Source organism: Pipra filicauda, unplaced genomic scaffold (assembly GCF_003945595.2).
Source record: "Pipra filicauda isolate LSUMZ 115617 unplaced genomic scaffold, ASM394559v2 scaffold62_size3274119_pilon, whole genome shotgun sequence".
NCBI classification, from domain to species: domain Eukaryota; kingdom Metazoa; phylum Chordata; class Aves; order Passeriformes; family Pipridae; genus Pipra; species Pipra filicauda.
Window position 1 is genome coordinate 3,093,174 of NW_024104787.1, and position 25,717 is coordinate 3,118,890.

At 36.2% G+C, this 25,717-nt stretch overlaps 1 protein-coding gene across 30 annotated transcripts in view; it reads left to right on the forward strand.

The window, feature by feature from the left end:
* Positions 1 to 25,717, forward strand: part of CLASP2 (cytoplasmic linker associated protein 2) — a 142,521-nt gene that overhangs the window by 72,290 nt on the left and 44,514 nt on the right. For 10 of the 30 annotated variants that reach the window (XR_005566127.1, XR_005566131.1, XM_039388315.1 and 7 more), the window contains 14 exons: positions 1,064 to 1,156; positions 1,803 to 1,948; positions 3,493 to 3,628; positions 6,849 to 6,919; positions 8,054 to 8,113; positions 9,252 to 9,329; positions 9,897 to 10,064; positions 12,662 to 12,717; positions 13,889 to 14,059; positions 17,366 to 17,389; positions 20,229 to 20,246; positions 22,145 to 22,246; positions 22,383 to 22,409; positions 25,383 to 25,409. Coding sequence is in view for 23 of the 30 variants with exons in the window: in XM_039388315.1 (XP_039244249.1) it covers positions 1,064 to 1,156; positions 1,803 to 1,948; positions 3,493 to 3,628; positions 6,849 to 6,919; positions 8,054 to 8,113; positions 9,252 to 9,329; positions 9,897 to 10,064; positions 12,662 to 12,717; positions 13,889 to 14,059; positions 17,366 to 17,389; positions 20,229 to 20,246; positions 22,145 to 22,246; positions 22,383 to 22,409; positions 25,383 to 25,409 (1,177 nt within the window). In the remaining 7 variants the exon portion in view is untranslated. The remainder of the gene's footprint in view (positions 1 to 1,063; positions 1,157 to 1,802; positions 1,949 to 3,492; positions 3,629 to 6,848; positions 6,920 to 8,053; positions 8,114 to 9,251; positions 9,330 to 9,896; positions 10,065 to 12,661; positions 12,718 to 13,888; positions 14,060 to 17,365; positions 17,390 to 20,228; positions 20,247 to 22,144; positions 22,247 to 22,382; positions 22,410 to 25,382; positions 25,410 to 25,717) is intronic. The other 20 variants (XR_005566132.1, XR_005566133.1, XM_027729206.2 and 17 more) reach the window with 7 other exon arrangements.

Genomic DNA, 25,717 nt, shown 5'->3' on the forward strand with positions numbered 1-25,717 from the left:
TTATGTAGGTGCTGTGTAGGTTATCATGCTGGGCTCCAGGTTTCACTGTAGAAAGGTAAGAGTTTCCTTGAAGTCTTCACCTGTATGTGGCTGCCCCATGTGAATGTCTTGAATGTGTCTCAGGTGGCCCCAGATGCTTGTGTATGGGCAACTGAGTTTTGCCCAGTAAATTTTAAACGTATGTAAAAACCCTTTCCATCCAAAAAATTGGCAATGTTTAGCTGAGAGTATGTGTCTTGAAAAAAGCTCTGGCCAGATTAAGTTTTGGGTTTGTAATCTGCATCACATCCTCTTAAACGTGTTCTCAAACTAGGGAAAAAAAAAACCTTTAGATTTGACATATGCAGAAAAAAGCATCCTGTGACTTACATCCAGGAGAATAGAAGGGAAGTCAGTTTATTTGACAATAATTTGTTTACATGACAAGGTTATTTTTTTTTCTTCTCTTCTTTAGAAATCTGCTCTTGTGCAGTTACCGGTAGTGCATTAATTCATGTTTAACCAAATAGTGACTGTTGCATGACTAGATTGTTCAGGCTTCAATTTTGATGGTCTTACTGTGTAGTGAGAATTCTGACTAGAGGTGACTCCTTATATTTATTTACTGACTGTATAAGTTAATAGATTATAATCTTGAAGTAATAATACATAAAGAAGCTGTGGAAGCCTTAAATTTATTTTTTCAGACAAATTTTTATTTTCTGTTGACTCAGCCTGATTAGGTCCTCAGAGAGCCATGCACTCTTGGAATGCAGAAGAGAGCCCCTGCTCCAAAAGAGTTGCATTGGGTTAAAATGTTGGTCGTTTCACAGTGGTGAAAGGTAAAATCTTGAGGAAAATGTTACTTTTTCAGCTTTTCTTTTAATGATATTCAGTACTCAGTGATATCTTTACAGATTTGTCTTAAGACGCCTATTTATACCTCTTACACAGTTCTCTGGAACTTTTGGGGGAAGATTTTCAGAATTAGAATTGTATTTTCAGTCTTCTCAAGCTATTTTCCTTCATCTGGTTACCTGGAATATTAATATGAATTTTCTGATTTTTTTTCTTAATACTTCAGATCTATTCTAGTCGAGAACTTGAAGAAACGTTGAACAAAATCAGGGAAATTCTCTCAGATGACAAACATGATTGGGATCAACGAACTAATGCGGTAAACTTTTTATCTGGTTTCAGGTTTGGGTAGGTGAATTTCATAAAGCACAAGCAGCCGGATATTTTAGCAGTTTTGTCTTGAAGTAATTGCACTCCAGATAATTGACGAAATTTTCATTCTTAAGCCTTGAATTTCTGTATGCTGAGTAAGTTTGAGCAAGTATTTTTAAAAAGCCAAAATACATTTTTGCTGATATTTAAGTGGAAGCTTTTCTGAAAACCATCATATATATTTCAGTTCAGCATTTATGCAAAATTACGTATTCTGCAGGCTAACTACTAGCATTAGTGCCTCTTATGTGTGGCCATGATAAATTTCACTTGCAGGATTAAAATGTTTGTGTGTATCCAGCATTTATATTTTTTTACCAGGTTTATGGCATCTTAGAGTTTAGAAACAGATATGTGAACAGAATTATGTCTTTCCGTATTTGAAGACTAGGTTCTGAGATTTTCTTAGCTCTAGAATTTAAGTAATATAAATTTGTTACAATTATTTTAATTACAGCCATATCTTTCAAAATTGCGCTTTAAAGACGTGCCTGCATACATTTTTGCATAGTGAAGCTATTCCTTTTTTTTTTTTTTTTAATTTTGAAATGCATATTGCTAGTGTCCTAAACTATATGCCTTAATCTTTTTAGCTGAAGAAAGTTCGATCATTGCTTGTTGCTGGAGCTGCACAGTATGATGGGTTTTTCCAGCATTTACGGTTGTTGGATGGTGCTTTCAAGCTGTCGGCCAAGGATCTCAGATCCCAGGTGGTTAGGGAAGCGTGCATTACTGTAGCGTAAGTATGGTTCATGTGCATTTGTGTGCCCTGCTGGATGTTAGTGGGAATTTGACTTAGAGGTACTTTGTCAGTGTTGCAGGAAAGATTATCTTGGACTGCTGTACACTGTGACTGATGAAGACTCAAGTCAGCATCTGAAGCCTTAGAGAAAAATAAATGGTTAAAGGAATTTGTTCTCGTAGGTGATACATGTCGTTGATAATGCTGTAGCAGATTCTGTGTGAATAACAAGTCACCGTGGTTACACTGAGTACTTGATGCAAGTTAGTACACGTTGCTGTGACTAATACTGGGGGCCAGTCTTAGGATCTCTTACGCTTGGGTGATTGGCACAGAACTTTAATGGGACTGCTTGAAATAATAAAGTGAACTGGCCTGTAGTGGTTTGAACATCATGCATTTTGGTGAGGTAATGTCTTTCATAGACTCGTAGAATGGTTTGGGTTGGAATGAACCTTAAAGATCATCTAGTTCCAACTCTTCTTTGTGGGCAGGGACACCTCACACTATAAAGGGTTGTTCAAAGCCCCATCCAGCCTGGCCTTGGACACTTCCAGGGTTGGGGCATCCACAACATCTCTGGGCAAGAGAGATGTCCATGATAATTTTAGAAGCCATGGCTAAACTGAAATGGGATCTTCACCCTTAGCATCTTGCGGACTCCATTAAATTCAAGGGCGGAGAGGAAAGACAGAGTAGTCTTTCCCACTTCCATATTTTTTTTCCCTCTGGAAAGGCATGAATGTAACAACTGATTTTCAGTCGCCATCTGAAACAAATACACCTCAGAGTCTACCATGGCTGTTTTCATCTCCGAATTGAACAGACCAAGAGGAAATGTTGGAACATATAACTGTTCTTACCAGGGAAATTGAGGCTTCCTAACATGCAGTCAGGAGTAGTGTAAAAGTACTGTGTAAATGTTCTCATCCAGGCCTAAGAGCCTGGAGTTTTTCTTGATCCCTAAAACTTGGGTATGTTTGATGTGTCATTTGCTGCCAGCTGCAAATGCTTTTTTTATAATCTCTCTGCATGAAAAAAGTATTTGTTGTCACCCATGGACAGTTGAATTACTGTGATGTATGTGTTTGTATATTTGTTAAAATTGAGAACCTAACCTTTAATATACAAGGAAGTCAAATTTTATGGTTGACTAATTGTGATGAATTCAGTAGTTTTGCCAAAAGGCAAAAGAAACTAAAACAGTAATTTATGTAAAATTTTAGATTTATATGTCTCTAAGTGTGTTAAAAACAGAAATACAATGATATTTTATGGGGATGTGAGAATTTAGGCTTTCAGATTTTGGTATTTTTTCATTATGAAATCAAGTTACTAATATTTAGCTTCATAATGTGTCTGCTAAGTAGCAAAAATGTTCCACAAATCCTGCATTTCTGATGAGGTGAGGACTTGGGAATCATGAAATTGAGAAACTCTGTGTTGAAAGATAAATTTTTAAAATCCACTGTGAACTTCGTTATTTTAAGACTAAGAAGTTCGTTTCTGTTAACAAGTTGTGTTTTCTTTTCCCGAAATAGCCACCTGTCAACTGTTCTGGGAAACAAGTTTGATCATGGCGCTGAAGCTATTGTGCCTACTCTTTTTAATCTGGTTCCCAACAGCGCCAAAGTGATGGCAACTTCTGGGTGCGCAGCCATCAGATTCATTATTCGGGTAGGTGTAGCTCTCTCACTTTGCTGGCTACAAATCATCAGGTAGTGGCTCTTGGCAGAGATAATAACAATTCTGGTAATAACAACAACAGGCTTGTAAATCATTCTTCAGCAGAGAAGTAACATTTCTCACAGGCGGACAAATATTATTTATCGATGAAACCGACTGGCAGCACTGTCATAGTAAAGACAGAGGAATAGGTATGAAAAGCAAGTCTCTTTTCATGCTTGTTTTCTTTTTTCGGTAGTCTGTTAATTGTAAAAAGGCAGGTGTATTTCAAAGGGTAACTGCTTTTAACTGATGTTTTAGGAAAGACAAAGTTAAGCTAGTACTTAGGAAGCTAGTGAGATAAAAAAAAGAGATCTGAACAACAAAATAAAGCTATTTCTTTCTGCACGCACACTCCTCAAAAAAAAAATCTGAAACCATGAAGTTAATGACAAAGTGTTGAAGAGGCCAGACATGGGTGGATCAATTCAGAAAGCAGAAGTTCGTGAAAAAATAATCCAATAGAGATTCTAATCCTTGGGTTTAAGAACTTTCTAAGATGAGTCCTTAAAGCTATAGCATACAGAAGAGAGGAGTGCTGTATACTAGCTGGTTTTTACTGTATGTTCCTTAAGCATCTTCTGCTGACTGGTGTTTGAGGCAAGATATTTAGATTTTTGCGACTTGTATTGATATTTTTGTGTTTCAGATGAAAGTGGGAGGTTGCCTGTAGTTTCTGCATTAAAAGTTGTGGTGTTCTTAATGCTAGGCACTTAGTGCTATTCACTATGATCTCATTGGTGGTTTTAGTTTTGTAAGTATTTGGAAACCTAAGTGGTTTCATCACTCACACCTTTTATTGCCATCCTCAGTGTGTTTTGGAATCTGTACTTATTCTGTCTGTCTGTGCCTTTAAGAATGTGCTTTGAGACTTCTGCATGCATGATCTTTGTATCAACACTTGGAGTTAGATAAAATCCCTCAGCATTTTTTCACAGACTGTTACACTGCACTGTGGGGTGACACAGAGTTGAGTTACAGAAGAAATACACCTTACACAGGATCATTAAAGTTATAAGAGAACAATACCATTTGCAGTAGTCTTAGACGAGCTCAGGCATGTAAGAAACCATGTAAGAAACAAAACCAGTGTTTTGTTCATAGGAGCACCAGAAAAGCAGCATGAAATAAAAATTCACCAATTTTATTAAATCGGCTTTATCGGTTCAGTTCAGTTAGAAGACAAACTTGCACATCAGCTATAGTGGCCCTGATTTTGTTTACATTTCTGTTCTTCTTAGCTGTAGTTTAACATATTGTCTTAGAAGCACAAAAGCAAGAAAATCCTCTCCATAGTGTTTAAATACCCAACCAATAAATGGCTTATGCAAGGTGTTGGCAGAAAATTCATGTTTCAGTGGAAAAAGAAGTAAATATCAGAGTCAAACAGAAGTGCAGCCCCACGCACCCTTGGACTTTTATCCTTTGGACTAAATGAGTGTTGATCTCAGGGTGTGTGTGATCAGTTGAATGTTTAGAGCCCAAGCTATTGCTTGGAGTCAGTGTTTTGTTCAAAAACTACTACCAGAATCCAGGGACAGCCAGTTCAGTTTCTGGTGCTTTAGTGTGTAACTGCAATGAGAGTGAGTCTACATAAAAAGAGAGATGCTGTATTATACTGGTGATCTTGAAGAGCTTCATCTCATCTTTGTGCCTTTATTGGATTTCATATTTCTTCTCCAGGTAGTTCTTAGTGTAGTCTGATTTCTCTTTCTTCACTCTTAGTAAATCAGGAAACCAATTTAAAAAAAAAAAAAGTGTGGGGGGTTGGGGAAGGAATCATGGAGAGATGGCATGATGGCAGAAAATCTTTTCCAGAAGGAGGTGGGATTCATGTTAGTCAACTGAGCTGCAAGGTAGTTTGGGAGGAAGCATGTATCATTACAGCCTCACAGAAGTAACAGATGAAATGTGCAGTCTTGAAGCTGAACGAGAAAGCAAGCCTGAGGCTTTGATTCCTTTGCAAAAGACTTTCTAGAAATAACAATGCCAATAGCTCCAAAGACTTGAAATGTACAGGTTTCTTCAGCTGTAAAAGCATTTTATTTTTATCCCTGATATTGCCTCCTGTCCCTTTCTGGCAATAATATGCCTCTTTTCAATTTGCAAACTATGCAAACTGCAAACAAACTCCCTAAAATCGTGTTTGAAAGTGTATCAATATGAACAAATGCAACTGTTAGACTGTTCCACATTTTTAATTAATTCCTTCCTAAATCTGAAGTTGGCAGTATTCTGTGAGCTGATCATTATCTCTCTGCTTTTATGGTGATTTGTGTGTTTATATCCTGCAGGTATAACCTAAGGACAAAGTATGATACATGAAATAGTACTTTTTAAGCTGTTGTTTGTTTCTATTAGCCTACAGTTTGACACTGTACTGGGGAGTATTTTAAAAGTTACCGTAGGTATTTAATAAAGGACTCAAGAAATTAACTGAAAATAGATTTGTTGAACCACGTTACTCTTCCTTGGAATTAAGATAGTAGTACTTTGTGCCTACGATTAGTTAAGATAAGCTGAAGTAAGGCTGCTTTAATTCTGAATTCAAGTATTTCATTTGGATTTAATGTAGTTTATCTTATCTGCCTTAAGTGGTACTTGAGTAGTTTTCTTTTCCCATCAGAGTGTTAGGTGTTTCCATATAGGTTATATATATAAGCTTGCTTATGTTATGTGTCAATGCTTTTATTACTTTATTGACATATTTTGCATTAAAGGGAATTTGGTCTTTGTAGCGCGAAATATATTGATCCCTAAAAGAATGCCCATAGTTTCAGGTTTATTGATTTACTTTTTGTTCCATAATTGATTTTTAAGACTGCTATTCCTTTTTTTTTTTCCTGTGGCAAAACTAGAATAACACCAGCTTTCAACTCCTTTGAGGCAGCTACATTTGAACCTTCGTATATTACTTCTGACAGCAAAATATTGCGTATCATGATGTGATTGTTGATGGCATCGGAAGTGACTTTTGCTTGACCTTTTGGAAAAAAGTAGCTTTAATCAATTGGCATGCTAGCAGCAGTCTGTTATTTAATAGTATTCTATGATTTAGTTTTGATAAGCATTTTATTATGTTGTTAATTCTCTTTGACTTAATTAGTACAGTACAAATTCAGAATTTAGGAATGCTTTTGTCATTAACTTCTTTGTCCTTTTTTCTTGTTAGCATACTCATGTGCCACGACTCATACCTTTAATAACAAGCAACTGTACCTCAAAATCAGTTGCAGTTAGAAGGTGAGTACCTTATAAATAAAAAGCAACAGCTTTAATAATTTTCTAAAATATGGTTATCATATGTTGAAAATGAACAGATTAGAAGATTTATGGCCGTTAACGCTGAATACACAATACTATTATCCAGAAAACTACCAAATTAATTTCAACCACTTGCCTCCACTTGCAGTGGCTTTACTGAGGAACATTAGACTGTAGGTGGCTTTGGTACTGTGAGCATCAATGAAGGCAGTGTTTCCACGCTGCTTTCATTCCTTTGGAAAGACAACAGAACACTAGATTGGTTGCAATAGTGAAAAGCCCTTCAGGGTTTCTTGCCCTGCCTTGCTGGTGTCCAAAGGATTTGAGCAGAATAAAAATAAAATCTGTCCCTGCAGAACAGGTCAAAGATGGTACATAACCAGAAAAAGTCACAGTTCCAGGCAACTGAGTCTACTACCTGTTTGAAAACTTATGTACGCCTCCCTAATCTGTGTCAGTTTGATTTTTTTCATCATAATGTAACTTTAGACATAGTTTAAAGTATGCCTGTTGCTAATGGCTGTTTGCTGAATTGTCAAGATTTCCAAATTAATAATGTATATGGTTATATAACTTCATTTGTACAGTGCCAGCAAATCTTTTGGAGTGCTTTCTATATGCAGAGCCCTGTACTAATGATCTCATGTTTTCCTTTATGCTACATGCTCAGTAATGACAGATGAAAGGATGGGAATAGTGTTTGGGACAGAAATACACTACTAGAGAAATATTATATTGTGTCTTTAAGTATTTACTTTTTATGTTAAGATTTTATACTCTGTACAGTTTTTTTTAACTTCATTGAGTTTTGTCTGTTATTTTGGGGCTACTACAATTAACTTAGCATATGTGTAATAACATGACTTGAGCAGTGCATGGTTAATTGAACTACATCTATTATTTTGAAGTTTAAGATTAATTAGCCTGCGTATTTGTTTTCTCTACAGAATATTTTAACTTGCAGTAAGGTGACCGGTGTCCTTCCTTACTTGACAGAAAAATGTACTTTTATTTCATTTATTTTCCTCAGGGGGAAAGAATAAAGTCAGTGTTTATTCCACAGCCACATTAGAGAAGTGAGTATTAATTATAACTTTTGTTCTGTCTTTATAGGCGCTCCTTTGAATTTTTAGACCTGTTGTTACAAGAGTGGCAAACACATTCATTGGAAAGGTATGGGCCAGTATACTTTTTTCCCAAGAATGAACTGCTAATGCAATTTAAGACAAAAATATTGTCATTGAATCCTTTATTGGATTATGTTCAGTGTTGGCCAACCTTTCAAGCATAGACAGCCTTTCTGGCACAGCAGGTCACATGGCTCATTCAGGTGCTGGGGAAAGGAGAGCTGTATGCTCCAGCCTTGGCTTCCTGTTGCCCCCTCTCTTTACCCTCTGCCTCTTCTTCTATACTGCATGTGAGCAGTGCACACACAGGTAAGCATCTGTCTTTTCTCCTGGAAGGAGGAAACTTGTGTGTTTGACATAAAACAGGGCAAGTGAGATTAGGCTGGAGGACTTTTTCTGGTAATGAGTAAGAGCATGCTGTAGCTTCTCCAGAGAGGTGGGAAAATACTACGTGCATCACTTCTGCAGGATGGTCACTGTAAACACAAAGTAAGAGCAGAGAGACTAAAGGGCATCCAGAGAAGGCTCTGAAGAGTTCGTCCAGCTCCATAGTCACATTCTATTCCTCAGTGTGCTCCTGAGAAAGGGAGCAATGGGGAGTTCATTTGATTTATGTCAAAGTTTCTAAAAAAAAAACAAACAAACAAAAAAAAACCAACAAAACACATAACCCCCAAAAAAACCACCTCCACCTTTCTCCTCCAAAAAAGCAAAATAACAAACCCGCCACCCAAAACTTACCTTGAATTAAAATTTGTTTATTGTCACAGTTTTGGTCAGATTTAGAATTCATACGCCAAAAGCTTTCAGAGCCAAATTTCCAGTAAGAGGACTTGCTATTCTTAACTTTTCCCTTTTTCTTACTATTAATATAGTAGTGGAAAAAGCTTCTGCATTTCAGGAAAGCAGGTGTCTTAAAAAAGGGTATTTAAAATAATTTTTTAAGTGTGATAGGTGGGCGTATGTCAGAAAAGTAGATTAAAATCCGTATGGATTGAAGGAGGAAGCTGACCTGAAACTGTACAGAAGGTGCAGTTATGTTATCAGTGTGCTTAAGTGTTTGTTTACTGCATACCGTGGAAAGAACTACTATTACTTGGAGTAATGTTAATTAAAGTGTAAAACTACCACTTAAAATAGATTTTGGAGTAGCAAACTAAGCATGAAGAGTGTCTTTCTTCTAGGCATGCAGCTGTCTTGGTTGAAACAATCAAGAAGGGCATTCATGATGCTGATGCAGAAGCAAGAGTGGAGGCAAGAAAGTGAGTTTTGACTACATTTTCCTCTGAATAATTGTATGTGTTAGATGAGTGGTAGAAGGCTCTAATCCAAGGTGAGCTGCTAACTGTGGCTTGATAGAAGGACGTAAGTTTGCTTGCAAATTGATGTTTCTCTTCTTCAATTACTATCTCGTTTCTTTTGCAAAAGACATTCTGAAAGCTGAGTCAGTCAATACTGTTGTGCGGCATTTGATGATTTTACTGAAACAAGAGTTACAAAGGTTGATATTGCTGCATAATCATTCTTCACCCATTGATTAAGCACTTTGACTAGCTAGAAGGTCAGAAAAGAATTCCTTTAGCTTCCCCACAGGACTGGTAAGTGAATGTGAGAAGTTCAGAGGGTAGACTTAAGTTATTTTGAAAAGATTAATTTAGTCAATGTAGCTGTTTTCTTTTATGATTTGATGAGCAGTATTGTTTACATTACATATTTTCAGTCTGAGTTCCTTTCCCTCCCACCCATGGTTCATTCTGTAATCTTTACTTCCTGGCTCCTCACTTTAAAGAAAACACAGAGCATTTACATGTGGCTATTCTCTTTTGCAGGGCTTATATTGGTCTTAGAAATCACTTTCCTAGTGAAGCTGAGACTCTGTACAATTCTCTGGAGCCACCCTATCAAAGAAGCCTTCAGACGTACTTGAAGAATTCTGGCAGTATAGCATCTCTCCCTCAGTCAGACAGGTCATCCTCCAGCTCACAGGAGAGCCTCAAGTAAGGGACACTTAACTGTTTCTGAGCCAATAAACAAATGCAAACTGTTCCTCAAGAGCAAATGAGCCAGGTTCCTGTTATATACAGAAAAGCTCAAATTTCATTTTGTCACTTCTTATTTTTTTATTGTGTTTTGCTATGTGACAGTATTACCCCAGCGAGGTGAAAAATAAGGGCAGTCATTAACTGGATTTTAACAGATTGTTCTTATATATATTTATTCCTTAACAGCCTCTGTTAACACAGAATATTTTCAAGGTTTACATATTAATGTCCGGCATTCTGGTGCAATGAATAAATCTAGGAAAGGTATAATGGTGTTCCTCCTATTTTATCCCTTTTTACTGGCAAGCATGAGAAAGGGACATCAACAGTGAAATTCATTCAGATTGGAGATCATTTCTTTTTCCTTGTCTTCACAGTTCTGAATATGTATTAGCAGTAGTTTGCAGCTATTCTAGTTAGTAGAGGATTGGGTCTGTGCTGCAGTCAGTGGTGTTATTAAAATGCGTAGACATCCTTGAGCTGAATAAATTAAAGTTTGCTTGGACACCAATAGCAAAAGAAATCTACTGCCTTTTTAGTAAAAATGTGAAGTAGTAATAGTATGTGGTGATTCTTTTTTTCTTTTAAATTCTAGAGAGCTTCCTCAAAGTATTAAAACCTGTTAAGATTTCAATTCAGATGTTTCATTACCAAAGCCAGAGAACTTTTCTGCTCACTTTTGACTTGAAAGCAAAGACTGCTTCTAGCATATTGAAGTTAATTTTTTTCTCCTTTTTTTTTTTTTTTTTGGTTGCTACCTTGAATACCAGAGGTTTATCTTATCTTTCCTATGATGCTTGTAATTATAAAAAACGTTTTAAAAAATAGTCTGTGATGTAAGCTGTTGCTAGCACTTCTTTGGCCACAAAAAAATGTTTATTCAAAGATTAAATGTTCTTCTTTAAATTAATCTATATTCCCCATCTGAAAATCAAAGTGCAGTTAATGAGTTGCTAGTAATAAACTGTTAAAAACTAAATTACAGGGAAATTAGAATCTTAAAATGCTCTTAAATCTTCAAGTATTGGTTCCTATATTGCAAGACATGTAAAGTGCTACACTAGAGAAAGTGAGGAGTAATATAAGAAATGAACAGACGAGATTATGCTATTAGAAATTACTTACATTTTAATTGATTTTTCACTGATTTTGCATTCAGATGGATGTTATTTTTACCTTGTTACCTAGAATTTTATTTCTGGCTTTTAATATAGATGCTGAATGCCCCCTGTGTAGACTAACTTAGGAAATATGGGAATGGTTTTTCTGAAAGTGTGATCCTCTGGGATTTTTGAACCTCTGAACTTACAGGTCTTACAGATCATTGATCCAAAATGGTTTTAAAGAGGATGATGGCACGAGAGAAATGTGGTGACTTGTGCCTGTCTATGTGAAACAGCTTATAAAATGTTGTTTGCAGTGGTGACAGTTGTCTGGGACTTCTGTTTGGAGCAAGCTGTAAGATCAGGATGCACCCAGGAGTTCTACTTCGACCTCTTCAACTTACTTGCATCAGAATAGCTTCAAAACACTAGCTAATAATGTCAGAAAAGCAGATTTATTCATAATCAGCTGCAAATACATGATCTTCTGTGAGGAGATAGGTAATGGTGCTGACCTCTATATTATCCTTGAGCACCTGAGCTGGTAACTGGGATAAATATACCATATTAGGTATCTCTTTTTTCTCTGCTCTTAGGTTTAAAAGTAGAGAGGGATTATTTTTACTAAAGCTGTGACTCTGACTCAGTTTATAATTTGACTACTGATGAAATATTCAACTATTTCAGCAAACACAAACCTTCAGATACTCAACCAATGAATAAACTATCATACTTTCTTCTAGTAGTCCTTCGCTTTTCCCTGGTCTCTCTGGCTGCATTTTACCCTCCGAACCAGGCCGAAGGATGTGCTCGCAGTTAAACTTGAGTAGGCAAAATGATTTTGCTTGGTTTTGCAATAAAAAGGAAATTAAGAAAAAACATAGAGAAAAAGACATGGGATTTTTCTCCTTTTGTAGGTTGTAGAAGCCTCTAACATTTGAAGAGGGGAAATGGAGTGTAGCTGCTTGGAAGTTTCAACTTTTCCCTTTTTAATTTGTAACTCAATTCTTGAGACATACAGGACTGGAAGAGGCTTACGAGTTGTACATCTTTTTTTTCTTGTTACTGCAAACACCACTTCATTTCTGTTGTAAATAAAGCTTTTTGATTAGCTTCCCCTATTTTTGTTTGAGAACTGATTTGTATGATCAGGCCTGTGGTTGTACTGACTATCTTAAATGTTTCTGTGACCAAGTCTGTAATGCCTGAACTTTGTTAGCAGAGTGTGCCTGTAAGTGAATGATGAGTGCTTTGTGATGAAGATGTAATTTTACATAAAGGATGATTCTGTTTTTCTTATCATTCTGTATTTAAAATGTTTATCTAAAATATACTGAGAAGGTTGAAGGGGAGAAAAAACAGAAGATTTTTTTTTTCTCTCTCTTTTTTTTGTTGACTTTTGGATCTGATACATGGAACTTACTTATTGGGTTTATGGACTTTTTTCAGTCGACCTCTATCTTCTAAATGGTCTGCAGCCAGTCCAGCAAGTTTTGCAGGCAGAGGTAAGGTGGTAGCAATATGGCATAGTGTATAGTAATTGATCTTTATATTCTTTGAATTAAAAGTTCTAAATGCAGCTTAAAATTTTACTGTCTCAGCATTTACCCTGTTTCCAAGTTAAATAATGGTATGTGTTGCTACAAACTGTACCTGGGGCTAATATTGCCTCACACTCGCTTCGCATTTTATGTAGTTTCAGTTGTTGCAAGTATAAGACATAATTTGTTATTAATTGATCATCTCTCCTGGAGTTTTGTCATGGAACAGTCACTCTCAAAGAAACAAAGCATTATTCTTTGGTCTGTTCATGATTATTAGTCTTACATCAATTGGAAATAAAAGACTCATTGTCCCTTTCATCTGTTCCCGTGTAGCTGTTGCTCCTTATTAAAAAAAACAAACAAAAAAAAAAAACAAAACAAAACAAAAAACAAAACAAAAACAAAACAACAAAAAAAAAAAAAAACCAAACCACATATTTGTGATTCAAAGAATTTAATTTTGTCTTGAGTTTTCCTAATTTAATAACTTCAGTCTCTTTTCACTGTCTTAGTAACTCCTTGCGGAGTAAGTCATTGAGCTGCTTTTTACAAATGGCCTGTAATTGAGAGTGCTTGTTTTTTGGATACTGAAACTGTGAAGGGGAGTCAAGTTTTGAAGGCCTGAAACAATGGTTAAAATTAATTGAAGCGAGTAGTTAAAATTCAGTAAATAATAGTAGGAGAATACAAAAGTACAGAACATTAGACCCTAAAGCTTTTTAGAGTATGCAGTCAGCTTGCCTGGGGCTTTGTCTTAGCTGAAGTGTGGGAATATTTTCTTCAGTAACTCAGGGGATGCTGTGAATTTTCTTATGTTTGTGAAGCATTTACTAATGTAATAAATCACATAATCGTTCATTTGTACTATGGAGGGAACACACAATTGCATTAAATAATGCTAAAATTTCATGCAGAATGAAGATAAGTACTTACTGTAAAACAGACTGTCCTTTATATGCATTTCATGGCAACACCTGGTCTAGTTTGCTTTTTACTCTCTGTAATTACTTGGTTTCTTAACTTCACTTAAACATTTTAGATAGTTTTCTCTGCTTTCTGCAAGTATGTTGTGATAGTAGAATATGTTAGCCTTTTACACGTAATTTTTTTGGTTGGTTGGTTTTTTTGCTAGTTTCAGGCAGCAGCAAGGGTGTTCCAAGCCCTGGAACCCTGCAGAGGTCTCGCAGTGACATCGATGTCAACGCTGCCGCAGGCGCGAAGGCCCGGCACGCTGCTGGACAGACAGCTGGAGCCGGGCGCTTGTCAGCTGCTGGTCTACCTCCAGGATCCTACGCTTCGCTAGGTAAGGGGAACATCTGCACTCTGCTGGGAAATATTTTGTGAGGTTTTTGGTCAAAAAGTTACAGCACAAGACTTATATGTTTGAAAAATTGTTGTCATTTTTAGTAGTATTGGGAGTATGGCAAAAGAGATCATGTTCTGAAGTAAGTTACAGACTTTGCTAGATGTTTTATTTTTCTTTTTGTGGAACATTGCCAATGCAAAGAACGTGTTCATACTATGCTCTTTAAATGTCTTAATCTCGAATTAATACTAAGTACCTTTACTTAACAGCATATGATGATCATGATTTTTTTGTTTCTGAAAACAGTAGGGAAATGAGTGTCAGGGCTCTTGATTTTCCATTTTTCTCAGCTCTTTAGCTGACTGTTTTACAACAAGGCCAAAGAAACATCCTGGCAGGAAATGTTTTACAGAAGTGTTTTACGTGATAATATACAACATTGAGTTCATAGATTTCTTTCTGAGGATGTCGGTGGAACTATGTGTATATGTTTTATGTAGGTGACGGTCTCGATTGATAGGAATGCTTGCTGTTAAACATAGAAAGTGCTAGAAGTTATAAGAATGCAAACAAGAATTTGATAGTGTTGGTGGTGTGGATGATAGAATCTCCACTAAGTGGGGACAGTAAAGGAATATGGGCATATTTTTGTTCTTTTTAGGTTATCCGTGCTGTAGGGATGGTAATGGGGGGACGCAAGGTTCAATGTTCACGAAACTGTTGTTTTTCTTCTCAGCTTACGTGCCAGCTAGATCACCAGGGAGACATGTTCTAATGTCAGTATGGCCATAGGTGATCACAAAAGACAAAGAAACTGCGTAGTTCTTCTGATTTACCTTGTGTTTGGGGAGATGTTAGCACATATGTAGGCTATGGTTTTCAAAGGTTTTGGTTGTGCTTTCTAAAATGAAAATTTAATTTAAAGGCTATTTCAAATGAATTGATTCTTTTCATCAGGGCCTACTTGAAAGGGTTTGAACAGCACTGATTTTAGTGTTAATTTTGTGAGTGTGAGTGTTCCTGAGTTAAAGTAGTACTTTCCTCTTGGAATAGCGATTTTGGGTGTGGGCTCCCTCTGGTGCCCACAGAAGGGGCAGCAGAACATGCTGGGGTAGCAGGTGGATGCCAACGTTAGGCTGCTTGATGGAGGGGACACGCCTGTGGTTCCCTAGAGAAGTTTTGGGTTCCCCATCCCTGGCAGTGTTCAAGGCCAGGCTGGATGGGGCTTGGAGCAGACTGCTGTAGTGGAAGGTGTCCCTGCCCATGGCAGGGACCAAATGATCTCTAAGGTCCCTTCCGAACCAAACCATGGGAACTCTCAGTTCCTCCTAACATAATGCCTAAAAACCTGAAATATGTGGGGTGATTATTTTCCAATTATTGCCTGGTCTGTTTTGCTGTGCAACAGGACAGATTTTGAACCTCAGACAAAGCTGGAGTTCAGCTGCTGTGAGAAGTAAAAGCTGGCACAGAGCACAGTGGCAGAAGGGAAAAAAAAGTCAAATGGAAAACGAGAGAAATCTTGCTTTGTTAATCTGTCTTCTTCATGCTGCTGAAATGAAGGGACTACTTTGATCTTAAGAGTTTCACAGAAAATTAGCTCTTGATTAGACTATCAGTTTGCTTTAGAACATTTTAAGGAGTATGTGATTCATGCCCAGACTTATGTAAGCAAGGGTTGAGAAGGGCACAGGGATTTTCAGTGAAGTAAACAGTGGTGGTTCTATGCAGGAAAATATCAGAAATAAAGAAATGGCTTATTCTATGTAGTTTAGAGATTTGGTGAGTTAGGGTGGACAAGACGAATAATAAGCAATATTCTTGGGAAGGATTTGGGTTGCTGGAAAGCTTTACCTTGCTACCAAATGCAATTGCTTTTGGAGAACAGTGTAATGGTTGTTCGAAATGGCAAAATAACGCAATACTGGCAGTGTCTAGTAAAGTCAAATCCTAGAGCAGACGGTGTAGGGGCAGCAGTAGCCTAGGAGACCAAGGTTTGTTTGCAGTCACAGAAGCAGTACTGCTTCACTGATCTTGGCCGAGTCTCCTAACAGTTTTTGCATTGTGGTAAGGTAGTTTAAATGGCACATATCTGTCCACTCTTCCCCATGTAGAGAGTGTGACTGTTGTTTGTTTCGCTGTGGAGAGACCATGGAATCCACCTGAAAATATTGTTTATTCCTAGTTGTCAAAAGGTAACCTTAAAATGAATGGAATGTGAATCCCAGCAAGTGCCATGTTTCAGAAGATGGGCTAATTTGTAAACTTCTCACCTCTGTTCATTTTAAGTGGCTTGTTTGTACTAGCCCAAATATGTGAAGTTAAATGACAGAATTTTCAAGATAATGCTGACAAAAGGTCTGGAAAATGTTACTGTATTTCCATAATGCTTTCCACATCTCTCAGGTGTTGCAATTAGTACCAAAATAGATAACATTGTCTCCTAGAGTTTGAATTATTTTCACCCTTACTTGCAGAGAAACATCCACCTTTTGCTTAAACAGCTACCAAATTCAAAGCCTCAGTGGGCCACAAGTTTATGAGCATAGTAATCTATAATTATCTCCAACCACCTCTTCCCTTTTTATTATTAATAGAAGAACTCTTGCTTATGATTTTTTAAAAGACTATTCTGGAAGCAGGAGGACATTCTCTAGTTATTTTAAATGTTGGCTGTCTTGGACATCCTTAAGTATTAATGTCCTTGTTGAGGAGGAGGCTTGAACTGTAATTATATATGTCTCATGCTAAATATTTTAATTTTGATTGTTACTGTCAGAATATTTATGCATTACCTTCCAGCTGAACTGGTAAATATTTAATACTTTTAAACCAGAGTGAAACTTTCTCCCACTTGTCCTCTGTCTTAACTGTGGTATTTTTTTCCCTCCGGTCCTTGTCACAGGAGGGACATGCTTCATACTCAGTAGCAAATTTCATAAGAAATATAAATATTGTCAGTAATGATATAAATATGTTCTGATGCTTCAGTAACTGTTTACACCAAGCATGAAAGCATTTCTAAATGTTTTACTGTAAGGGTTTTCTCAAATCTGGGTAATATAGAGAGATTCAATATCCCTCTCCAAGGTGCTTTGTACCCTATTTTGTAATTTTGTACCTCGGACTGAGAGAAACCAACTTTACTTAAGTTAGCTTATACATGCATGAATCAGATAAACATGTCTGCTGTATTTAATATTAATGTATTTTCCTTAATTAATGTTTTATGACTCTACTGTGAACACCTTTATGCTAACACACTAAGTTTTCCATGTTTCTTTGCCTGCTTTTTCAACAAAGAGGATACTTCTGACAAGATGGATGGTAAGAAATTGTTTAGTCTGTCCTCTAATTCTCTTAAATATTTAATAAAGTGTCTTTTATGTAAAAGTATTGATGTTTAATATATTTGTCTGTTCATTAACAAATTACTATGCTGTTTTCATTAACCCCTATGTAATCTTGATGTCTCACTGTATGTGTTATTGCTGTATTTGTCAATGTTGTGAATGTTTGATCTGTACAGCAGCAGAAACTTTATCAGAAATTGGGCATTACTCATATTTTTTGAAAGAAGCTCAATTAACTACAGAGCAATTCTGTAATCAATACATGCTGCTTTTTAACTAGTCTAGTTCCAGCATGTTTCATAGTTCAACATGTAAAGTCAATTTTTTTTACTTGCCAGAACAGCACTGGGAGAGAAGATGCTTGACCACATAACTGAGGATTAAAAAAAATACTACTAAACTCTTCTCTGTAAAAATCTACTCTACCTATATAATTTTAAGTGCTTGTAAATCCTGTAATACAATGTAATTCAATTAAAGAATCATTTGGGAAGACCTACCTGTTAAAATAGGTTACCAAGTCTTCCACCTAAGTTTTAGTGCTTACTTTTTCTTATTTCACCCTATTATAAACACATGGAGGGACTGCAAAGCAGTTGAGAATCAGGCTTCTCATAGCAGTTTTCTGTTTCAGGTGTAAGCAAATAATGCTTCACATATAGTGCTTCACATATAATGCCTCACCAGCTTCTGAGCTGATGCTCAGAGTCCCAGCTGGATGCCCAAAGATTCTAGTTCTAATTTATTGCTTGGGGGCACTTAACAAGCACTTTAAAAGTTTGTGCAAACACTAGTTTGATGCTTACTTCGTAGTTCGTGTTTATTAACAGTATTAACACAGGTACATGTTTTGAAGAGTGAGTAGTTTACTGGAAGCAAAGCAGGTGATATTTTTCATAGAAATGAAAACAGTAAGAAGGTAGATCTGTAAAACCCAGAATTCTGAATAATTTTAAAGCACAGATGTTTTTTGAAAGAATTTGAGCCATTTTTGAGCACTGAAGATGGCAAGCCTACTTTAATAAAATGAGGAGGGGTTTACAGGGGAATAGTGTCTCTATCACTTAATTTTGCATCGTATTTCCTTATGTTGCATGTAATAGGATTTATTTATAACTGTTTGTGCTAAACACTTAATCTTGAGCTTTTGCGCGTTGTCACCGGCACCTTAGGACCAGGCGTGCAGGCTTTTTCTTTAGTAGCCACAGCTCATGATTTTGCACATGTATCTATTTAAAAGTAGTAGGGGAAATGCTACACAATTGATCAGAGTAACAGGGGTTTTTGTTTTCTAAAGGGTATCTGTAGATATGATGTGCAAGATGGAATGAACACAGCTTTGTTCTCCAACTGTTGGATATAGCTGTTCTGATCTAACCCGCCACCAGGAGGAACTAATCATTTTTCCTTTTCCTGCTAACCTTGTCCACATGTTTTTATTACTTCTTTCATTCGTGCCTTGTAATATTCCATTATCAGTCACTGTAGGTGAACAAACTCCATAAAACTGATTTCATAAAACTGTATAGTATTCTGTTATTTAGCTTTTGGAGCTACTAGTAAGCCTTTAGCCACCCTTCTGTGGTAGCACAAGGGTTATGAGGAAGGAGAAACAGAACCACCCCTTCTAGGAACAGCTATCTGTTAGCCTGGCTTAGGTGTTACATAAAATCTGCCTTTCAAGATCCAGCTCTTGGAAGAATGTTGGATTTGGAGGGGTAGTTCAGGGTTTGGGTGGTTGGCTGTGCGGTTTTTTGGCTTTTTTTTTTTTTTAACAAATCGGCAAATTTGATCTGGAAAACTTTGAGGCACTGCTACATACGTATTACTGTAACTGATTTCTGTGAAGAAGCACCAAAATTTACACTGAACTGATTTTTTAGAGGGATTTTTTAAAAAATACTGCCTTGAAGATACTGTAACTTGAGAAAGCCCTAGCCAGATTTGCTGAGAAAGTTAAGTTTAGGCTAGCCAAAGACACTAACAGCTGTTTTCATCATTGTATTTTCTTGCAAGGCAGAAACAGCAGAGTGTGAAAACAAAAACTGAAGTACTCTTTGATTTTTTGCAGGGCATTTAATATTTTTATGTATATTTTATTCCATAATGAGATTTGTTTCAAAGTAACTTAGAGAGGGAAGGCCTGCCAATTAGGCAGCTTGCCATCAATTCCTAGGTACTGATGTCAGGAAGAAGACCTGTCTGACCCTCCTTTTGTCAAAATCAAGCCTTGTTAAGCTTGGCATACTTGTTCAAGTGTTTTCTGGTTTCAGCAAGCTTATATTCCTTTCAATTCTCTGAGCAAAACTTGATTTTGTGCATGTAGATCTTCCAAATAATCATGGGCTTAATTCAGAAAAATCCTCCTGGCTGGCAGTTCCTATCAAGTTATCACTGTCCAGTGTGGGAAACACTGTCTTTGTGTTTTTCTCTGAGGCTATGTATAATGGTATGTTTTATATTTTCAGAAGAGCTTGCACTCTGTATTTTTATTGTCTGTTTTGATCTGTTGTGTCATTTTTTTGACTTATCTCATAAATGTAATTTTTTTCTATTGATTGTTTTTATGTGTGTTTTTGTAACAAGTTTGGAAGGCAGTACTGTGCATAGTGTTCTTGTAAATCCCTGACAGCGTAGTATGGATATTTCTTGATAATTTTGCTTCCGTTCAATTATGGAGTTGCAATGCAAAAGCTTTAATTATCTTGACTTGATTAAAATTTGTCAAGATTCCTAAGATTAATCTCAAAAAGGAATTTGAGAGACACAGTATTGTTTGGAATATCATGTATTTTATTATTTTTCCTGTTTAGGAACAGCTTCTGAAGATGGTAAGAAAATATTTTGTTAGACTAGCTAATATTTTCAGCTTCATATTTTCATTGATACAAATTAAGCTTTGAAAGTAGAATATGGTCTTTCTGGGGCTTTGTGGAGGTTCATAACAGACAGCTTATGCATCTAATACTTGGTTGTCATGTAGTATTTTTAAAATTCTTTTGCTTTTATTTTATTTCTCAAGTAATTTTCATCTGCAGTCTAAGTCTCATTGCTTAACATTTCTGGTGTCAAAATGTAGGGGCTTTATAATTTTGCATTTGTTTTTTTAAAGCAAATCTCGTCTCAGACTATTTCATCAAATGTGTTCATGCTCTGGGAAGCAGGTGCTACTATTCTTCATCTCTTCGAGACTTGGGAGCTAATTTTCAGTATGCTATTAACATTTAAACCTGTCATTAGTGAATGGAATGTAGAGACTCCAAATGAGTTAACAGTTCATTTGCCTCACAGACACAAACTGGTTTATTTTACATTGATAAAATTGAACCAGGTTCCAAGTGATAATTTAACATACTATTGAAATAGTGGCACTCTGTATTCCTACGTTTTTGGGCCAAGTTCTCAATGCAGTTACATGCCTTGCAGCCTCACAGCACTCAGTGGGAAAACATTGCCATTGCACGGGGATAACTAGTAGAGTTTGGACTAGTCAATTTAACCATTTTTGCTGGCGTATTGTTTTCTAATAGCTTAGTGAATAACCTCCTTTATCCTGATTCTCTTCTTATAGACTCTCATCTATGGCTATTCCCTCTACTTGGATGAATAATATTAACTTGGTTGGTCTCCAAATTCTGCTGTGGCAAACCTAAAGAGGCTAGAAATAAATAATAGACTGTACTTAATTTTTCTGTCCAATATTGACTCTGCAGGTCTAGAAAATATTTTAATTATGCTGGGTTTAAAAGTGGACTACTTGTTGAGCTAGATCCACCCCGTACAGACTTTTGGGATTTTGTTCTTGCAACTTAGGAGAATTACGGTTAGCGTGGGTTTGGTTTTGATTTCATTTTTCTGTTGTTTGAGAGGTTGGCTTAGGAAACGTTTTCTCCACTGTTTTCTTCTGTGAATGATCTTTCAGTTACCTATAATTCATCCAACTGGGGTCTTCCTTCTTTTGTAATTCCATTGTATATGCTGAATGATTTGAGGAACATGACTAACAATGCAGAAAGGTTTAACCCAAACCCAAGAGGGTCTGGCATTTGAGAGAGAAGTGAATCTAACCTGTGTCTTCCTTGGTTCTTTTATCTGCTTAGGACAGTAGTATTTCTTTATATCATGTTGTTGCTGAGAAGTACTGAAGTGTACTTAGACTTTACAAAATGCTGTAAAAGGTTTGATAAATCCTTTAGGACTCTATATGACCACGGCCAGGAAAACAGTAGAATCTTCAGTAATAGAAATATTCAGATTCTAAAAAGAGGAGCGAAGTTAGGAAGAAAACTCAGAATTCAATTCGAAAAGGGTCAACATAATTTCTGTAGTTTTACGACAGCAAAAGTAGAATTACAACCACAAGTAATCATGAGAAGACTGTACCTGATAGAGCCACATTAGCATTTGCATTGCCTGTAGTATTTAAATAACTTCCCTTTTTTTAACGTAATCAACCTATTTATGTAGGAAGAAAGAACTACCTAGCTAGATCAGAGTGGTAAAGGGATAATGTTTACTGAAACATGTAGCATGAGAGGAGAAGTATTAACTATTAAATCCTTCAAGGTGTTCAGATTTCTACTAATTATCCCAAGTGAATTTTCACCAGTTGAGTTACATTGCGCTTATTTTATCTGAAGAAACCTAATAAAATATTAGTATATGCTGCTGTTGCTTTGCTTCCTACATGACTGTGACAAACTGATTTGATGCCATTTTTCCTTTATAGGTCGTGTACGAACAAAGCTTTCAACCCCTTCTGTTGGTATTGGAAATTCTAAAACAGATTCCAGAGGACGGAGTAGAACCAAAGTGGTGTCACAATCTCAGCGTATGTATTTTCTATTTGTCAGCTATACCTGATAAAGAGGCCAAATACTTAAACATATGTTCATTGACCAATGGCTACAGTCAAAGTTAATTTTAAAAAGAAAAGCTACATACTGAGTTGTTGTTCTGTGCCTTAGGTTCATCATCGCCAGACCAAAATGAAGGTATTTTTTTCAGTGTTTTGGGTCAGTGGTATTTGCATGCTTTCCTAATTCATGTTGTTTTTCTCTGGACATAATACTAGGTTGGGTCTTAGTTTGCCAATTAAATTAGATAATGTAACAGGAAGTGAAATCTACCCTTAAATTCTGTCTTCAATTATAACTTCTCAACATTCTTTTCCCCCCCTCTTCTGACCTCCCCAACACAAAAGACCAGTAAACTTAGACATGACACATGGACAAGTAATGTAGCAGAATATATAGGCTGAATGGTATCCTCAACATTACCTGCAAAACCTAATTTTTCATTTTTAAATAAGTCTACATTTTTTCCAGAAATACCATTTTCACTTGAAGCTAGGCACTTGCCCTAGCTTTTTTTTTTTTACCACAGCTATTACCTTTACTTCAGAATACTAAACCTTCACTTTACAATCAGTTACTTCGCTTATGTTGAGTCAAAGGGTTAAAACAACCGATTTAATGTGTGTCAGCTAATCCACAGTAATTTTCTATGTGTGTTTAGTAACCAAAGCAGATGCGACATTTCACATCTAGCCAAGCGCTCTGTCAGTAATTAAAAAGACCTGATTACCTCACATTCTTTGGCACTGGCTGACCTACAGCAATTTGTCCACAGATCTGATGTCTCCAACAGACATTTTCTGACTACGCTTGTAGCATTTTCAGATTCCTACCTTTGTATAATTAAGTGAAATGCTATGAAATTAATAAAAGAAAGACAAGTTAACAATAAAATTAAAATAAACTACCCAGTCCTGTAATTTGTCAAGTTCTAAACCCAGTAAATTGTACCGGATTGGAAATTTCCAATACAATTATTTTGCTATCACTAACCGTATCCATTTTGTTTTAATAAAACACCTTAATAATGTGTTTAATGGCAGAAACATTTGTCTTCGTAGCAATGACTACATTCATCATAATTAGAATGATTTTAGAAGTTAAAATGCAGATAGAAGAGTTTGGGATTTTTTGGGGTTTTTTTCCTGTTAGAGTACTTGCCATTTAGTTTTGCATTACTTTATTTTCCAACAAGTACAGTTGGATCAAACCTGATTGAGGGCTTGCAGGTTTTGTGAAATAAAGCTTTAAAACACTGTGAACAGATAATTATAACATAATAAAATCCAATAAGAGCAGTTCCCTTAAGAGTTTTGACAGTGCTCTAATCCCACAAGTGTATGTGAGATGAGAGCTTAAAAATAAGTCTAGTTATTGGCTGTAACAAAAGTTGTGCAAAACTTGTTTTACATATTCAGTGTTAAGATACCTACACTATATCATAAGCAAAGAACAAGTGAATTAATAATTTAAAAGGGAGGGAAGGTAGCAGTTCCGTCAAATCACTTTTTCCCCCACTATAAAAAGCTATAAACAGTGTCTGTAACACTTTTTTTTTCATTAGTGGTAGGAAAGTTGTGAATTAACACTTTTTGAAAATACCTTCTTAATTTGAATAGCTTTGGTATATTCTTAAAAAGTGAACATGTTTGATAAATGTCTGGGGGAGGGGTTAAATTTAGGTAGCAGGATAAGACTTTAGTGATGATCATTGTCATATAATATTAACTAAACTGTATATTCAGAGAAACAAATTGAAGCCTATTCAGCTTTTTTACTAATAATGACAGAGGTTTTTTTCCAAGAGAATTCATTTTTGCGCAGTATTAATATCTAAAGAGTTAAGTTAAATTGATATTGAGATAAGTAGATCTGACTACGTGTGATGATGTATGAAAATTAAATGCATGAATGCATCTTTACAGCCTTTTATTACTACTTCTGTTCAGAACCGATTGCCTCAAGTAGCTCACTATAACCTGTCAGTGGGGGAGAACAAGAATTCTGAGATGTTTTAAGGAAGATAAACAGGGCAAATACAAATGGACAGGCGAAGGAGAATTCTCAGGCACTGTATGCCAGCTATTTGGGTGATGCTTCTTTATGTGACTGAAAATTTTCACAGCATTGTGTGAAGAGTGATGCTTGATGTTTCCATACAGGGGATTGTTTTAGTTCCCCAGCTTATGTAATGAGAGAATAGCTTCATATTAGATTTAAGCTTTTATTTTTTAAAAATCACTGTAGCACAGATGCTTTTGTTAATTTTTGGGTTACAGCTATCTTTTGTTCAAAGATCATTTTATGAAAGACTTGCAAATTTGAATGATTTTTAAAAAATACCTTTATAGGCTTTCAAAAGCCCTTTACTCTTCCTCTTCTATTTTTAAATTATCATAACGTAAATGTCTCATTATTTTATTCTTATCTATGGAAAAAAATGGTTACATTTTTTTCCTCTCCTTTCCTGTTTGGTTGCCAGGTAATTCAGTACGGTGTTCTAAAATTGCATTACAGTCTTCATTCAGAGAATTTCTGAACGGAAACAAATTCTTACTTTTATACTCCAGATGAATTTTAAAGAGGAAACCCTAAAATTCTATGCAAGTCTTTTCAGTTGTGCCATTGTGAGTTTGTTTTTTTTTTTTTGATCATCCACCGCACTTGCAGCTCAGTTCCTTTACTGTTGTGTCTCAAAAAAAAAAAAAAAGTTTTGATCTTGTGTGTAAATTCTGTTCAGCTGTTGAACTTCTTGAGCCTTTTTGGCAATGCAATATTCTTTTAAAGTAATATGCAGGCTACAGTTTCATGTTTAATTGAAATTTAATTCTTCAGTGTTACCGAATTGTTGATTAGAAAGCTGAAGAATTGTAATTTGCTTGTGCAGCTTTGCTTCATCTGCTTTGTACATAGCATCTAAGTTTAATTCTTCAATTGTGGAAGCTACTTAAAAGCACTGCTTTAGCATAACCCCCTTGCAGCTTTTTTTCCTGTGTGAAATGACTAAAGCTTTCTTATTTCCATTTGCCATCCATTTTTTAATCTGCTCTGCTCCCTCCCTCTTCATGGATTATAAATCCCTACCCTAATCCTGCCTTTACACTTGTTCAGGATCACAGTCTGCTAACCCCATTGGTGGTAAGAGTCTACAGAATTTGTGTATACATCATTGTTTGATCACCTGTTTGACATATCTCATTTAAGGACCCTATTCAGCAGAAATTCTGGCTCGCTTTTTTCCTTGTGCTGCACATGACTAATTGGATGTAATCCTTACGTAGAAAACAGTAGAGGTGGGAGGGGTTTGTCATTTTGGAATACTGCCTTAGTAATCTTTCTTTCATCATTCAGTTGACTTAGATGTACTACTGGTAGTAGTGCTGACAAGAGTATACCAGTGCTGTTACTAGCATAATGTTTTCAGGATATTAAGCTTCATTTGGTTT